General features: G+C 43.6%; 2 protein-coding genes across 2 annotated transcripts in view; one reads left to right on the top strand and one right to left on the bottom strand.

The window, feature by feature from the left end:
• The window catches only part of LOC141051008 (uncharacterized), a 407,743-nt gene that overhangs the window by 85,087 nt on the left and 304,507 nt on the right, over positions 1-18,149 (top strand). The gene's annotated exons all lie outside the window — the stretch shown is intronic.
• LOC141051075 (uncharacterized) lies at positions 1,756-16,290 on the bottom strand. The gene is made up of 6 exons (XM_073547930.1): positions 16,158-16,290; positions 15,849-16,028; positions 15,642-15,765; positions 15,463-15,560; positions 13,569-13,659; positions 1,756-5,500 (listed from the first exon to the last, which is right to left on the bottom strand). The coding sequence occupies exons 1-6, from the start codon at positions 16,233-16,235 to the stop codon at positions 4,425-4,427; spliced, it is 1,647 nt and encodes a 548-aa protein (XP_073404031.1). The 5' UTR covers positions 16,236-16,290; the 3' UTR covers positions 1,756-4,424.

Genomic DNA, 18,149 nt, shown 5'->3' with positions numbered 1-18,149 from the left:
TAAGATATAGAACAATAATAGGTTTACACTTAAAATAATTCAAAAAGGCACCCCAAATGTATACATGGTATTATAAATACATAATAAGCTATATAATAAAGCTTTCCTAATAACCATGCTAAACTGGCTCAATGATTGACAGGTAAATAAAATGCATACAATGACCCAAAACACAAAAATATAGTGCAATGTGTTGCAAAAAATGATGTTGGCAAAAGCCAACTTCAAGTAAAGTGCAATAGTGGTGTCGCTCAAAAAGTGGCAGTGAATACCTATAAGTGATAAAAATGAAACGCCACACAATGAAAAAAATGACACAAGGAATTAACAATTACCTGGTGAGCCAGCTAATGGTGCCAAAATAACGCGCCCCGACGTGCGTTTCGGAGTTGCTCTACTTCGTCAGGGGGTGGGTATGCTAGTGATCGGTGCATCCATTTATAATAGGTTCAATTCCGGGCAAGGAGCATGACGGCGGATGCGCCGCCACCGCAACCCAGAAGACACATCGCGTGCAGCGTCACGTGACCGAACACCGCCGGGTGAACCCGGCGTGTCAGGACACAGAGAGACGCCGTCGCCATGTGAACCACCGGCGCTCAGGCGGCGCATGCGCACTGCCCCATGTTCAGAATCAAGTATAAAAGTGTGCAGGTGCAGCACAATAATGCAAAGGAAAAAACAATTTGCCCTGCATATCATCACAAATGGATGTATAACTTATGGGGACATAGGTAAAACCTAAAAATCAATATGAGAAACAAAGAATCATATAAAATTAAATATTATCAAAAAAAGAAAAAAAGAAGGGGACTTGTGAATAATTATAAAGTGCGAAGTGCTTAAAAAAAATAAAAATAAAGAAATAAATAAAATAAATGACAATGTGGAAACATTAATAAATGCATTTTTATATATACATTATGTGTTAAAGTGCCAAATATATATAATTAAAAATTAAAAAAATATTATAGACATAAATAAAGGAAATATATTCCTAAACTAATGTGAACAATATCTTGAGAGTCTCTTGAGAGTCTATCTTTTATTCCATTTTTCTAAAAGTATTTTTGTGCACTTTTTAATTTTTACTTTTTATTTTTTTAGATATTTTGGTCGTCATTCTATACTATGGTGGATCGGTTTACATTTCAAAAGAAGAAACAGTGACAAGATTTCATGCTTATGTCCATGCATCTATTATGATATGGAATATGGACATATCTTTTTGAACCATATTATATTATTTTTCCTATTAATCATGTATATTTTGTGTATATATATTTTTCACGATATTGTTCACATTAGTGTGACGCCGTGTCTTCCGGGTCGCGGTGGCGGCGCATGCGCCGTCATGCTCCTTGCCCGGAATTGAACCTATTATAAATGGATGCACCGATCACTAGCATACCCACCCCCTGACGAAGGAGAGCAACTCCGAAACGCGCGTCGGGGCGCGTTATTTTGGCACCATTAGCTGGCTCACCAGGTAATTGTTAATTCCTTGTGTCATTTTTTCATTGTGTGGCGTTTCATTTTTATCACTTATAGGTATTCACTGCCACTTTTTGAGCGACACCACTATTGCACTTTACTTGAAGTTGGCTTTTGCCAACATCATTTTTTGCAACACATTGCACTATATTTTTGTGTTTTGGGTCATTGTATGCATTTTATTTACCTGTCAATCATTGAGCCAGTTTAGCATGGTTATTAGGAAAGCTTTATTATATAGCTTATTATGTATTTATAATACCATGTATACATTTGGGGTGCCTTTTTGAATTATTTTAAGTGTACACCTATTGTTGTTCTATAACTTAATAAAGGCCATTTTTTGATTATTTTATTCTGTGTGCTTTTTTATTATATATTACACACATAATATTTAATATTCTTTTATTTCTACACCCTGACGGTTTCATCTTCCACCATACCCAGAGTATACAGTGGTTTTTTCACCGGATGGTTTGCCATCCAATTGTTCCAGAGGGGTTTTTTGATATATATATTTTATTATATATTTAATTATTTTAATAAACTGTTTATTTTGGTATATTATTTTTATTCCCCACTGTTTTAATTAATTAATCAATGTAAGGACTGGCAAAGAGCGGACATGTCCAAGTGCATTAAGTATGGACTGGAGAGGGGATAGTCGAGTAATGGGGAGACCAATTAATAGAGCATTGCAGTAGTCCAGGCAGGAGTGGATCAATGCTACAGTGAGGGTTTTTGTTGTTTCCATGGTGAGAAAAGGGCGGATTCTAGAGAAGTTCTAAGGTGTAAGCGGCAAGAACGGGCAAGAGATTGTATATGGGATGTGAAGGAGAGATTGGTGTCAAACATAACACCCAGACTCCTGCCAGGGTGTTATTATGGTGCCATCCACGGAGAGGGAAATGTCAGATTTAGGGAGGTTAGTAGACGGCGGGAGCAGAAGTTCAGTTTTGGAGAGGTTGAGTTTCAAATAGAGAGCAGACATGATGTTGGAGACTGCGGACAATCACTGGCGTTCTGTAGTACAGCGGGGGGATAAGGTCGGGGATGACATATATAGTTGTGTGTCATCAGCATAAAGATGGTACTGAAAGCCAAATCTGCTGATGGTTTGTCCAATTGGGGCAGTGTAGAGAGAGAAGAGAAGGGGGCCAAGGACTGAGCCCCGAGGAACCCCGACAGCGAGAGGAAGAGGAGATGACATGGAGCCAGAGAACAAAACACTGAAGGAGCGGTCAGAAAGACAGGAAGAGAACCAGGAGAGAGCAGTGTCCTTAATGCCTAGTGACTGGAGCCTAGAGAGTAGGAGATGGTGGTCAAGTGTCGAAAGCTGAAGATAGGTCGAGAAGAATGAGCAGAGAGTGGTCACCATTGCGTTTTGCTGTCAGAAGGTCATTGGTCACTTTGATGAGTGCAATTTCAGTCGAATGTAGGGGGCGGAAGCCGGACTGTGAAGGGTCTAGAAGGGAGTTAGTGGAGAGGTAACGGGTAAGGCGGGAGTAAACTAGGTGCTCCAAAAGTATTCAGATGAAGGGGAGATTGGAGACTGGTCTGTAGTTGTTTGTGCAGGATGGGTCGAGAGCGGGTTTCTTTAGTAATGGAGTAACGATGGCGTGTTTGAAGGAGGATGGGAAAATGCCCGAGGAGAGGGAGAGATTAAATATTGTAGTTAGGTGAGTTGTGACGACTGGAGAGAGAAACTGGAGATGTGAGGGAATGGGGTCAGTAGTGCATGTAGTCCGACGAGAGGAGTCTGGAGACTTCTTCTTCTGTGATGGGATCAAATGTGGAAAGTGAGCTAGGGGAGATACAGGAAGGGATGGGAGTCACAGCCCTTGGTGGTTGGGAGCAGATTTCCTGATGGATATTATCTATTTTTTCTATAAAGTGGGAGGCCAGGTCATCAGCACAAATATCTGTGATAGGGGCTTGTGCTTTTGGCGTGAGGAGGGAGTGAAAAGTGTCAAAAAGTTTCTTGGGGTTGTTGGCTAGTGAGGAGATCAGGGTGGTGAAGTAGGTCTGTTTGGTGAGGTAAAGGGCAGCATTATAGGTTCTTAACATAAATTTGAAGTGGGTGATGTCTTCTGGTGTGCGGGTTTTTCTCCACAGGTGTTCAGCACTCCTAGAGCATCGCTGGAGAAGTTGAATTTGCGATGTGAGTCAGGGCTGTTTTACTCTGTGCTTGGAGGTTCGGAGGGTGAGGGGAGCTACTTGGTCAAGGGTGCTTCTAAGGGTGTCATAGTGATAAACAGCCAGATCAGGACAGGAAAAAGAGGAGATTGGGGACAGTGATGAGTGTAGGGAGTTTGAAAGTGTCTGAGGGTTAATGGCTTGTAGATTTTGGAATGTGTGGTAGGTAGGAGTGAGCTGGGGTGGGCGAGGATTTGTGAGCGTGAAGGAGAGAATGTTGTGGTCAGAGTGGAAGCGGTGAGTTATTTAGGTGGGAGATTAAATGCTCTGCTCTCCATCTTTCTTGTATAAGTTGTAACTTTACTCTAGCTGCAACTGCTAGTTTTTTATTTTTTTATCATTTGGGAGCTTATAAATATCTAATTCTCTGTGTGATTTCTCTGATGCTTAGGAAGATGAAACTTGTAGGTAAAATGTTTTACATTATGAACATAAAAATATGTTTTCTTTGTGAGCTTTTTGATGACCAACTAGAGATGAATTATGGACAAACATCTTCCACACTCAGTACATGAAAATGGTTTTTTTTCCTAGTCTCTGTCTATGATGTCTAACCAAAACTTATTATATGTAAAAACATTTTCCACATTATAAACATTAAATGCCTTTTCCCTTTAGTGAATTTGTGGACATTTCCTACATAGTGAGCCTTAATATTGCTTCTCTCATATGCGAGTTATTAAATTTGAATCCCTGGAAAAATATTTTCTGCATTCTGAACATGAAAATTGCTTCTACTCTGTGTGATTTCTCTGATGCTGAGCAAGATTAGATTTCGTAGAATAACTTTTCCCACATTCTGAACATAAATATGGCTTCTCCCCCGTGTGAATTCTATGATGTGCAAGAAGATTTGATTTCTCTATAAAACATTTACCACATTCTGAACATGAAAATGGTTTCTCTCCAGTGTGAATTCTCCTATGTTTAGCAAGATGTGATTTCTCTGTAAAGCATTTTCCACATTCTAAACATGAAAATGGCTTCTCCCCTGTGTGGATTCTCTGATGTTTTGCAAGATCAGATTTCTGAGAGCAACATTTCCCACATTGTGGACATGAAAATTTTTTCTCCCCTGTGTGAATTCTCTGATGTGCAACAAGATTTGATTTCTCTGTAAAATATTTTCCACATTCTGAACATGAAAATGGTTTCTCCCCTGTGTGAATTCTCTGATGTTTAACAAAATGTGAATTCTTTGAAAAACATTTCCCACATTCTGTACATGAAAATGGCTTCTCGCCCACATGAATTCTCTGATGTTTAGCAAAATCAGATTTCTGATAACATTCCCCACATTCTGAACATATCTTCTCCTCTGTGTGAATTTTCTCATGTTTAACAAGATGTGATTTCTCTGTAAAACATTTCCCACAATCTGAACATAAAAATGGCTTCTCCCCTGTATGAATCTTGTGATGTCTAAGTAATCCTGATTTGCAGCTAAAACATTTTCCACATTCTGAACAAGAAAATAGATTCTGCTTTGAGTGTATTCTTTGATGAGCATTAAGATAGTATTTCCTTGTAAAACATTTGCCACATTCAGAACATGAATATCGCTTCTTCACTGTGTGAGCTTTTAGATGTTCAACATTTCTTCTGTTATTTTTCTTTTGCATAATTTTGTGTGAGAAATTAGGAGGAAGGACTTGTTGAAAACGATTTGATGATGGAGGCTTGCTGTTAAAGGTTGGAAGTATATCAGGTATAAAGGCATGTCCTTCATATGTATCTGGTGCGATAGCATGATCATCTGCTTTAAAATCTGAAAATATCTCATGTCCTTCTGAATTTCCGTTACAGTCATCTGCCAAGAATGAAACATATTTTCAATATCTTTCATTTTAAATATTACTAATATATTTTTATACATTTATAAAGTTTCTATCCAATTTGTTGTAAAATTAATTCATCAGCAAAGACAGTGATGGCAACAGTAGACTTCAAAACAACTAATAGATTATGATGTTAGATCACGAGGTTGTGCTCTTGAATTCTTTGCTTGATTTCACAGATGTTTTTTAGTAAAATGTTCAGTGGAGAATCCTAAAAGGCCATAAAGTCTGTGCTATAAATGGTGCCCAGCTCATAACCTCGCTGACAGCCAATTGCACTCTAGCATTGAGCAAGGAAAAGACAAAACACAGTATGGACACAGAGGTACAACACTGTCTCTTTAAGAAAAGGCTTGGCTTATCGTAGACAGCATAAACCAAGCTTGGGAAAGTAAACATGGCCCACTCACAGGCATCAATGCCCACGGTTCAGGTTTAGCACATACTTTCCTGGAGTGCTCTCTCTCCAGACTCACACTGAAAGCTCTGGCCTTCAGCCATTTAAGCCCAGACCTTGTGACCCCCCATCATGTGATTGATCACATGATCCTGACATCACACAGGTCCTGTCAGGACTCTGCATGTGGCGATACGGTGGAACCCCTCCCACATGCTCTATGGAAGTTCACTAAAACCAGCCAATAACAGGACTCTCAATAAAAGGTCCCAACACGTAGTGTGCTGGAGGAAACTATTCTGATTTTACATCACTTTTGTCATCATGCGCAGTGACACGTATTTCCCCTCTATCACTTCACCAGTGACTCTGTCACAGTACGTAAAAAAAAAGCCATGGCTTTAAAGCAAGTGAGGGACGCATTATCTCACATAGTTTTATATTTTTATTTAGTTGAAGTGAATGCAAAAATGTAGACCACACATGCTCTTTCATACATAATAAAAGTTCATGGATGCATGGTTTTCCATCATGAACCTATATAGAGGAAAAAGAATTTGCTGAAGTGTCCTTTGCAAGCCATGGTTGCTAGTCCCTGGTTATTTAGTAGATCACTTTGCTTAAGCTTCAGAAAATGTACAATACTGTACAAAAGTTTTCGGCAGTTGTGAAAAAATTGCTGCAAAGTAAAAAGCTTTCAAAAATGGAAGAACTAATAATTATTTTTTATCAATTAGCAAAATGAAAAGTAAATGAATTAAAAAAATAAAAATCAATATTTTGTGTAACCACTCTTTGCGTTCATCAGGTCTTCTAGGTACTTGTCATTTGAACACAGTTTTTGAACAAACTTGGCAGAGGTTTTAGAGGACTAACCATAGATCTTCTTTGGAAGTAGGCTAGAAAAATTCCTTCCGTCTCTCAATGTAATTCCAGACAGACTCGAAAATCTCTTCCAGGACTCTATGCCCCCGATTCATCATTTGCGATTTATTGGTCACACCTCTTTTTTTGTCACTTGGTATTTTTGACATTTTGTTGCAGTAAATTCTTCAAAACCACCTCTGGCTTTTCTAACAGCTTGCAGTCTCTGAGGCATGGACTTAATGAGTGTCAAACAGTAGTCTTCATCAATCTAGCTCCAACTTTCCTTGATTGCGGTTGCCAGATCAGGTTGGAGCCTTGTCATGGACCATTATCTTCAACTTCCACCAAAGATAACATCAGAGACAATTTTGGTCAACAACCCCCAGAGCCCCTCCTCCCGACTTCCCAGCCCTCCACCTCCAAAACCAACTTCTCCACCATTACAGAAGATCGACTCTCCTCTCTACTCTCAAGATCACATCTCACCACCTGTGCACTTGACCCGATCCCTTCCCACTTCATCCCAAACCTCACCACAGTCTTCATCCCAACCCTAACCCATCTCTTCAACCTATCACTAACAACTGGTGTTTTCCCCTCAAGCTTTAAACATGCCTCCATCACACCTATCCTCAAAAAGCCCTCTCTTGACCCATCCTCTGTATCTAGCTATCGCCCTATATCACTTCACCCTATGCCTCCAAGCTACTGGAACAACACGTCTACCTTGAACTGTCCTCCCATCTCTCTTCTTGCTCCCTCTTCGACCGCTTACAATCTGGCTTCCGGTCACACCACTCCACTGAAACTGCCCTTACTAAGGTCACCAATGACCTCTTAACTGCCAAGAGCAAGCGACACTACTCTGTCCTCCTCCTCCTGGACCTGTCGGCTGCCTTTGACACAGTGGACCATTCCCTATTATTACAGACCCTCTCATCCCTCGGCATCACAGACTTGGCCCTATCCTGGATCTCATCATACCTGACAGACCAGACATTCAGCGTCTCCCACTCATACACCACCTCCTCACCTCGCCCCCTATCTGTCGGAGTCCCACAAGGTTCAGTCCTAGGACCCCTGCTCTTCTTCATTTACACCTTTGGCCTGGGACAGCTCATAGAATCTCATGGCTTTCAGTATCATCTCTATGCTGATGACACACAGATCTACATCTCTGGACCAGATATCACCTCCCTACTAACCAGAATCCCTCAATGTCTGTCCACTATTTCATCTTTCTTCTCCGCTAGATTTCTGAAACTTAACATGGACAAAACAGAATTCATCATCTTTCCCCATTTCACGTGACCCCCCCAACCAGGGCCGGACTGGGACTAAAATTCAGCCCTGGCATTTGAAGTAACACAGGCACACTAGTCACTATATATGGTGACTATATAATATCTTTGTACACTTGTAGTTTACAAGAAGTGAGAGGAGATTAACACGACTATATAACATGTCACCGCTGTGCCCAGTATTTCAGCTCAGTCCTATTTATTGCTTTTAGGTACAGTACTCCTCCCAAAGCTCTGTCCCCTTTTGTATGCATGATTACAGAATTCCTGGCAGAACTGCTCTCTATTGGGCAACCAGACCCCCTGGTCATAGCTGCCCCTATCATACCTCCCAACTTTTGAAGAAGGGAAAGATGTAGAAAGACTGCGGCGCGCGCAAATTTTGGCCACGCCCAGCCACACCCATTTAACAACTAGTCACACCCATGTCCACACCTAATCGCACCCATTTAGCACTGCTGATCACACTGACTGGTACTGAGGGCACAGTGGCTGGCATTATGGGCACACTGACTGGCACTAAGGAAGAGAGAAAACAGAGAGAGAGAGAAAAAAGAAAACAGAGAGAGCGAGAAAGAAAGGGGAAAGAAAGAGCAGTGAGAGACAAAGAAAGAACAGTGAGAGACAGAGAAAGAACAGAGAGAGAAAGAAAGAGGGGAAAGAAAGAACAGAGAGAGACAGAGAAAGAACAGAGAGAGAAAGAAAGAGGGGAAAGAAAGAAAGAACAGAGAGAGACAGAGAAAGAACAGAGAGAGAAAGAAAGAAGTAAAGAAAAGAAAGAAAGAACAGAGAGAAAGAGAGGAAAGAAAAAGAAAGAAAGAAAGAGGGGAAGAAAGAACAGAGAGAGAAAAAAGAAAGATTAGAAAGAGAAAGAAAGAACAGAGAGAGAAAGAAAGAACAGAGAGAGAAAGAAAATGAGGGAAAGACAGAACAGAGAATGAAAGAACAGAGAAAGAGAGAAAGAAATAAAGAAAGATTCTATAAAGATACTATAGCAGTCCGGCTCCCATTGTAGTGCCCACCTGAGCCTCCCGATGCAGGACCTATCATGATCCGCTCACATGGCCGGCATCCCCGATTCCAAGGCGATCCTGCTGTCTGCGCTGTCGGAGGAGAACACGGTGATGGATCTGAAGCTTTCCTGGTTCTGTCACAATCTCCTCAAGAAATTATCTCATTTCCGGTCAGCTTCCAGCACATCACTTCAGGTGGAACGTCATGTGTGTGTTTTAAAATGCTACTCGGGGCTCCGCCGTGTACTCCTGTGTCCGTGGGAAAAGCCAGCTTTGTATGCTTTGTACACACTTGGCTCCGCTCCGTACATCCCGTACACATATGGCTCCACTCCATACACACACGGCTCCACTCCGTCCATCTCGTACACGCACGGCTCCTCTCCGTACACCTCGTACACGCGCGGCTCCTCTCCGTACACCTCGTACACGCGCGGCTCCGCTCCGTCCACCTCGTACACACACACGGCTCCGCTCCGTACACCTCGTACACACGGCTCCTCTCCGTACTCCTCGTACACGCGCGGCTCCTCTCCGTACACGCGTGGCTCCGCTCCGTACACCTCATACACACGGCTCCACTCCGTACACCTCGTACACACACGGCTCCTCTCTGTACACCTCGTACACACGGCTCCGCTCCGTACACCTTGTACACACGGCTCCGCTCCGTACACACGGCTCCGCTCCGTACACCTCGTACACACGGCTCCGCTCCGTACACCTCGTACACACGGCTCCGCTCCGTACACCTCGTACACGCGGCTCCGCTCCGTACACCTCGTACACGCGGCTCCTCTCCGTACACCTCGTACACGCGGCTCCTCTCCGTACACCTCGTACACACACGGCTCCGCTCCGTACACCTCGTACACGCGGCTCCGCTCCGTACACCTCGTACACGCGGCTCCGCTCCGTACACCTCGTACACACGCGGCTCCTCTCCGTACATCTAGTACACGCGGCTCCGCTCCGTACACCTCGTACACACACGGCTCCGCTCCGTACACCTCGTACACGCGGCTCCTCTCCGTACACCTCGTACACACGGCTCCGCTCCGTACACCTCGTACACGCGGCTCCGCTCCGTACACCTCGTACACGCGGCTCCGCTCCGTGCACCTCGTACACGCGGCTACGCTCCGTACACCTCGTACACACACGGCTCCGCTCCGTACACCTCGTACACACGGCTCCGCTCCGTACACCTCGTACACACGGCTCCGCTCCGTACACCTCGTACACACGGCCCCGCTCCGTACACCTCGTACACACGCGGCTCCGCTCCGTACACCTCGTACACACGCGGCTCCGCTCCGTACACCTCGTACACACGTGGCTCCGCTCCGTACACCTCGTACACACGCGGCTCCGCTCCGTACACCTCGTACACACACGGCTCTGCTCCGTACATCTCATACACACACAGCTCTGCTACATCCACACTGTAAATCCTGACCCCACACATACTTACCTCAACCAGCACCGTCTTGCAGACGGTAGAGGCAAGGCTGAGCGCACAGGACCTGTGATGAGGTCACAGGAGGGGCGGAGTCAGGGGTGACATGATCGGGGGTCTGGACAAAGGCTCCTGATCAAGGGACCCCCTGACTCCTCCCCTCCGGTGACCTCATCACAGGTCCTGCGAACAGAGCGAGCAGGCAAGCGAGTGCGACGCTGTGAGTGGCTGCGGGGGGAGGGGGTCTCATGCTAAGGCGAGGATGGGGTGCGAGGATGGGGTGCGTGGGGGGGGCGTGGTGGTTTATCTCCCTGCAGTGCGGGAGGAACTTGAAACTATCACCGCCGTGCCCGCAGAGGGCCGGCGGCAGGAGCAACAGTGGCCGCAGCCAGATGATCGGGCGCTGCCGCCCGCGGCCCACATGACAGCGGCCCAGCGGGAAAATGCCCGGTTGGTTATATTGCCAATCCGGGCCTGCCCCCAACGAACCTATCCGTTACAGTAAATGGCTGCCCACTCTCCCCAGTCCCACAAGCTCGCTGCCTCGGGGTAATCCTTGACGCTGATCTCTCCTTCAAACCACATATTCAAGCCCTTTCCACTTCCTGCCGACTTCAACTCAAAAATATTTCACGAATCCGTTCATTCCTCAACCAAAAATCTGCAAAAACCCTAGTCCATGCCCTCATCATCTCTCGCCTTGACTACTGCAACCTCCTGCTCTGTGGCCTCCCCTCGAACACTCTCGCACCCCTCCAATCTATTCTAAACTCTGCTGCCTGACTAATCCACCTGTCCCCCCGCTATTCCCCAGCTTCTCCCCTCTGTCAATCCCTTCACTGGCTCCCCATTGCCCAAAGACTCCAGTACAAAACCCTAACCATGACATACAAAGCCATCCACAACCTGTCTCCTCCATACATCTGTGACCTCGTCTCCCGGTACTTTCCTGCACGCAACCTCCAATCCTCACAAGATCTCCTTCTCTACTCCCCTCTTATCTCCTCTTTCCACAATCGCATACAAGATTTCTCTCGCGCATCACCCCTACTCTGGAACTCTCTACCACAACATATCAGACTCTCACCTACCATCGAAACCTTCAAAAAGAGCCTGAAGACCCACCTCTTCCGGCAAGCCTATAACCCGCAGTAACCACCGATCGACCAAACCGCTGCATGACCAGCTCTACCCTCGCCTACTGTATTCTCACTTATCCCTTGTAGATTGTGAGCCTTCGCGGGCCGGGTCCTCTCTCCTCCTGTACCAGTTATGACTTGTATTGTTTAACATTATTGCACTTGTTTTTATTATGTATACCCCTCCTTACATGTAAAGCGCCATGGAATAAAAGGCGCTATAACAATAAATAATAATAATAATAATAATATTTTTCAATTGGATTGAGATCCGGATTATTTGCAGGCCATGACATTGACCTTATGTGTCTTTTTTCAAGGAATGTTTTCACAGTTTTTGCTCTATGGCAGGATGCAGCACTGCTGTATGTAGCACAGGCAATTGGATGATCGCAGCTCCTAATCTCCCATGGAGACTATTGGAGCATGTGTAAAGTTAAAAAAAAAGGTTAAAAAAATGTAAAAAATATAAAAAGTTCAAATCACCCTCATTCAAAATAAAAACATACACATATTTGGTATCGCTGAGTTCAGAAACTCCCGATCTATCAATATATAAAAAGAATGAATCCGATCGGTAAACAGCATAATCAGAAAATAGTCAAAACGCCAGAATTACTTTTTTTAGTCCCGCAACATTACAATAATAAACAATACCTATACATGTTTGGCATCTGCCAACTCGTAATGACCTGGAGAATCACAACGGCAGGTCAGTTTTAGAATTTAGCGGACATGGTAAAGAAAAAGAAACAAAACAATTCCACTTTTTTTTCAATTTCACCGCACTTTGAATTTTTTCCCCCATTTTGGAGTACATGATATGACAAAACCAATGGCATCATTATGACTTTTTACCTCCGGTCACAGTTGTGGGCTCACTCTATCATCTGACAGCGCAAGAACCATAGCACTCTGACCGATGATATTAATCTTACCGCTGATCACAGCCAACGGTGTTCGGGGGGCAAAACCAGAACAGTAAAACGTACTTACTGGTGAAGTCCGTGTTTGGTGTCCGTGCCCGAAGAGTAGGTATTTGGTACGGACCCCAAACATTACTGTTCAGATTCATACATCTTTACTATGGACTAAATCAAAAACACAATGGTAGAATTATGTTTTTTTATCACTATTTCATTGTCTTGTCCCAAAAAATTACAAGCCTTCTTAAGTCCACAGCAGAATAGCTGGTTTCTGTTTTTCTGGCTTGATGGAAATGTGAGCCACAACTAATTACTGACCTGAATAGAAACCAACACGTCTCCACTACAGTCAGTTATTGTGTTGGCAGCGGATTACTCACGATACTCTCCAAGCGTGTGACAGCAGAACTTGTTTATTCAGGAACAATATATGATAAGCTTAATAGATCAGGAATAAATCATTTGTGTGTCTCCATCTGTGCAGCATCTACAGCAGGCTGCTCCTCTCATACACAGACACATGAAAAACAGGAAATACAGTCACCTGCTCTCCCTGTGTGAGCCTCTGGGAGCTTTTTTTTGTTCTAACTTAATGAACAACATACAAATCTAGCAACTGAACACTCATAGACAGGAATGGAGTTGTTGCACCAAACATATTCCAACAGACTGGCTGAAGCAGACATTTCTTTGGCCAGAACAGAATGTACAGAAAACTGACAGGTATTTTTTTTCCCCATTCTATGTGTTTGCCCATTAACACTGTGCCCAAGTTACTAAAAAGCGTGTTTACTATCCATATTTCTTTACAGATTATTGTGCCAACAAATTCCCAGTTAAAAAAGAGTAACAAACGTCAAAAGATTCCACATGTAATTTTACCAACCAGTGACTGAGGAGAATCTGTGACTTCTCTGTATTTAGTGGTTACTACTCACCTGGGTAGTCATATGTAGGAATCTCCTCTTTACACCACTCATCGCTCCACACATATGTCTCTGTAGTATTAATATGGGTCAGATCTTCACCCTGAAACAAATATTGTACAAGTCACAGACAGATGGAGAAGTTTTGTGAAATGATTTAGATCAGAAAAGGTCATCAATTTTCACAATGACCAAATTAAAATGACAGCAGTGGTTAGGACACAGCTATAAGTCTCCAGTATAAATCCAACCTGTTGGTCTCTTATTCTGACCAGCAGTTTCCATAGCTAGAAAATTGTGAGACCATCAAGACATCTAATGTCTCTGATCAGCTTTATCCTGTCAATTCCACCAAGAATAATGTACACTGATTGGTTACATTATTGAGACACCCATCTAGTAACACATTGGCCCTCACTTGGCCTCTAGGCCCAAAGCAATTTATCATTGTGTAGATTCCATCAAGTGTTGACATCAGGAATATTGTCCTGTGCCAATAGGGGATGTACTGACATACTTCGTCCCAGAGATGCTGGAAATCATGCTGCTATCATGCTCCTGAAACCTATCCATGGCTGTACAACATTTATTTTATGGTGCATTGTTCTTCAGCCTTAGGGTAAACTGCCACCATCAAGGGATAAACTTGATCGGCCACAAAGCTTGGGTAAACTCTAGTGTCCAAACATTCCGCTGAAGCAGACCATGGCAAAGTGCTGTTCCTGTCCGGGCTGTGGACCGAGACGGCCGAGGGGCTGAAAACCGTGGCTTATGGGTGGCACTTTGCCCTCCCAAGCCTGTCCACCGCCACCCACTGTCAACATCATCTGCACCCTTGGGATGCAGGCACCGGTGAGTGCACAGGTGGAGGTGGGGCCACCGGCCTCTTCTTCTACCAATCAGTATGTGAGACAGCTGACACAATTTTTCTATTGCGCCAGCTGTGCACTGCGGAGAGTGAGGGCATAGGAGAGAGCACACGCACTGGCAGAGCGCCAGGGTAATGGGAATGAGGCAAGTATGTGGAGTTTTTTTCATGTGTATGGGATGGTTGGCAGGACATGGGGAGGCTATTGGGACTCATGCTGGACATGGGGAGGCTAAGTGGGGTCTCATGCTGGACACAGGGAAGCTACGTAGGATCATTCATACCAGTGTCCCATCCCCTGATGACGCCGCACCAGCGGTGAAGCATATTGGGGGACGAGTGTTTCAATACGGATTGTCCTCTTCTGCCCTTTATAAGTTGACACTGTGGGGTGTCGTCCAATGAATATATACAATTAAATGGCTGGACATGGGGAGGCTTTGGGGTCTCATGCCGGACATGGGGAGGCTATATGGGGTCTCATGTTGGACATGGGTAGGCTATGTGGGGTCTCATGCTGTACATGGGTAGGCTATGTGGAGTCTCATGCTGGACATGGGAAGGATATGTGGGGCCTCATGCTGGACATGGGGAAGCTACGTAGGATCTCATGCAGAATCATGACGCTGCACCAGCGGGGAAACATGTTGGGTGGACGTGTGCTTAAATACTGATTGTCCTATTCTACCCTTTATAAGTTGACACCGCGGGGAGTCGTCCAATGAATATATGCAATCAAATCGGTTAGGAATGATTTAATTTAGGCAGATTAGGGACAACTTTTATACCCTTAGTATTTTAAACTTGACACAATAAAAGTAAAATTTTATGGTTTGATAGAGAGGTATTTATGGATTGATAGAGAGGTATTTCAATCTAATTCCATACAGTAAAGCTCCAATCATAAAAGTGCCAGTGTCTATAATAAATTTTCCATTCAGTGTGTAATACTGGTGGATAAAACAAGACTAAACACAAGACCTTCACAGGCATCTACACATCATAGGGGAGATCTTATGACACCTTCTCTCCATCTACCTGATGATCCTCAGGAACATTGGAATTTGCTTGCTTAAAGTCCTCAGGAAGAAGAGGACAGGGACATCTCTCTGGTGTTGTCGTCTTACTGGATACAACTGGAGGAAACATACAGTGACTGAATTCATTCTTTACATAGAGATAATTATAGACCGTGTGTATTTAGTCCTGTCTATTACCTTGTGATGTGACTGGATGGAGAATCTCCATCAGGATGTCCTTGTACTGATCTTTGTGTCCTTCTAAATACTCCCACTCCTCCATGGTGAAAAAGATGGTGACATCCTGACACCTTAAAGGAACCTGACACATACAATGATATCGTCATCACCCTGATCCCTTTACAGCAATACTGTATAATGTACCAATATTCTCAGCAGTGTCACCTGTCCAGTCAGCAGCTCAATCATCTTGTAGGTGACTTCTAGGATCTTGTGGTCATTAATGGCCTCATGTGTCAGGAGGTGAGGTGGAGGCCCCGTGATTGGGCTCAGGGGTGTTCCCCATCCCTCAGACACAGGGTCCTGACAGCGCTCACTAGAGGTCCTCTTCACTACTGTGTAATCCTGGTTATGGAGAGACACATTCATAAATCTCACTACAGACATTTCCAGAATCTTCACCTCTCCAGTTCTGTCCATCTGTTATTCCCGTAGATAAGAATGATGTAATGTGATGTCATCAGAATCTCTCACCTCTCCAGTAAGCCGGAAGAGGATCTCTAGGGTGAAGTGTAATATCCTCTCCGCCATCTTGTCCCTGTCCCTATGCATCTTTGACGGGTCAATGAGGAAAATTCACTGAGAGGATCTGATATTGTAGGGACCTGAATGGGAAGAAGATGACAACGTAACATCATAAAGATCAGATATAATATTACAATTACTAGAGATTGTAAGGGGGAAGATATGAGGAGAAAGAACGTGTTGATGTCATATTCTCTCTTTTCGTCCTGGGACTACACAAGCCATTAATTGGCAAGATTCCATGTTCTTCCAGACAAAACAAGAAATACAGATACTAATGGGAACCTCATGGAGACCTGGACTGGGAGGTATTTATCTGAGTATCCCTAGATTTATTATTTTTGCAACATTCTGAATTTGTTTTCTTGATATCTACTGAAAAAAAAACTATATATTTTAGGCCTCACACAGTAATAAGCAGTTTCCTCAGAGTCTGCAGCTACCATAAAGCTTATTTATGTCTCCATCACCTACACTGAATTCAGCATCACTGATACTACAGGTACCAGATTCACAAATATCTAATACGTAACGAGGACGACATCTTCATTTTATACTACAGTTGTATGCTCATATTTGCCCATAGTCCTAGACGGATTACATTACCACCACCCCCTGTATGAATCTACCCTGTGATGGGATCCATTCCTGTAGTAATTCTTATATGGCACTGTGAGAAATTTTTTTGCCCAAAATCCTGCAGACTGATGATACACTAACGTCTTTGACATCTACATATAAAGTGTTTTTAGTTCTCTTGTAATTTCTTGTTATTCTTGGCATATCATTTTTTTCTGCTATTTTCTCTTTAATATTTTTTTTTTCTGAAAGCCTTACTGTTGAGCTGCCAGACTATGGAAGTCTGAACAAACTACTAAAATGGTGCATCAGTCTCTGACAGAGGCATTTAAATAACATGAACGCTGGTGCTCAAACGTCGCGACTCCCATCAGCGCCCCCGCGATCGCAGATAACCAGTGGGTTAACACTGCATCTAAGGGCCTGCTGAAGGCCCCCTTAAGTGCCATCTTGGCCCTCTTGTGAAGTCTACCCTAAAAATGAAGACATAAAGTGTAAGGGCTCATACTCACATGCGAGAAACAGACTAGTCTCACACGTCAATATCAGGCACTGCCGCCAGCACTCGGATCGGAGCATTCAGCTGCATGTATTTCTATGCAACCATACACTCCGCTCCCGAGTGCCGGGTATTGATGTGCGAGACTTCTCGCATGTGAGTGTGAGCCCTAAAAAAACATTATGGTAATTGGCATCAACATGTCTGTATCTGTATCAACAAGTCCGATCTATCAAGATCTAAAATTATTATAACCATATGTGAAACACTCAAAAGAAAAAAAAATAGCAGACAAACTCACAGAAAAATAAAAATGTTTTGACTCTCACAAAATGGCAACAGAAACTAAAGTTGTTTTTTTTTATAAAGTTCTGAATTTCTTTTGACTGCTAAAATACATCTGTATAAAAATAATATGTGAGAATGGTGCTTTTTTTCAGGCAAAATGTCTTTTGTTATTTCTTTGAACTTTTTCAAGGAATATAAACCATGAAACGGTTAAATATATCAACATGTCCACTCTTCAGACACCTTCTGCTAGAAAGCCTACTAGTTGTAATCTTAACTGCAAACAAAAAAGATATACCATCGGCAGAGCCTTCGCAAAAATTACGACAAGACCGCCAGCAAAGTTGCTTTAGGAAAAAGACCGCCCCCTTTTTCCTAAAGTAGCTTTGCTTAAGAAAACTTGAGGGTCCGCCAGCATCTTGCACAAAACCATAAATTACTTTCTCCGTCTCTTTTGCATCTGTGCTGCAATTCTGTCATGCAAGAGGTCACACAGGAGCTGCCTCTGCAGTGTGTGAGGTAAAAATGTAGCAGACACATTAAGGAACATGGCGGCTACATAAATTTCTGAGGTA

The sequence above is a fragment of the Dendrobates tinctorius genome, unplaced genomic scaffold (genome assembly GCF_039654945.1).
Source record: "Dendrobates tinctorius isolate UK_male_01 unplaced genomic scaffold, ASM3965494v1 ptg000155l, whole genome shotgun sequence".
Taxonomy (NCBI): domain Eukaryota; kingdom Metazoa; phylum Chordata; class Amphibia; order Anura; family Dendrobatidae; genus Dendrobates; species Dendrobates tinctorius.
Note: the sequence above shows the minus strand (reverse complement) of the source record. Positions and strands in the feature narration are given on the sequence as shown.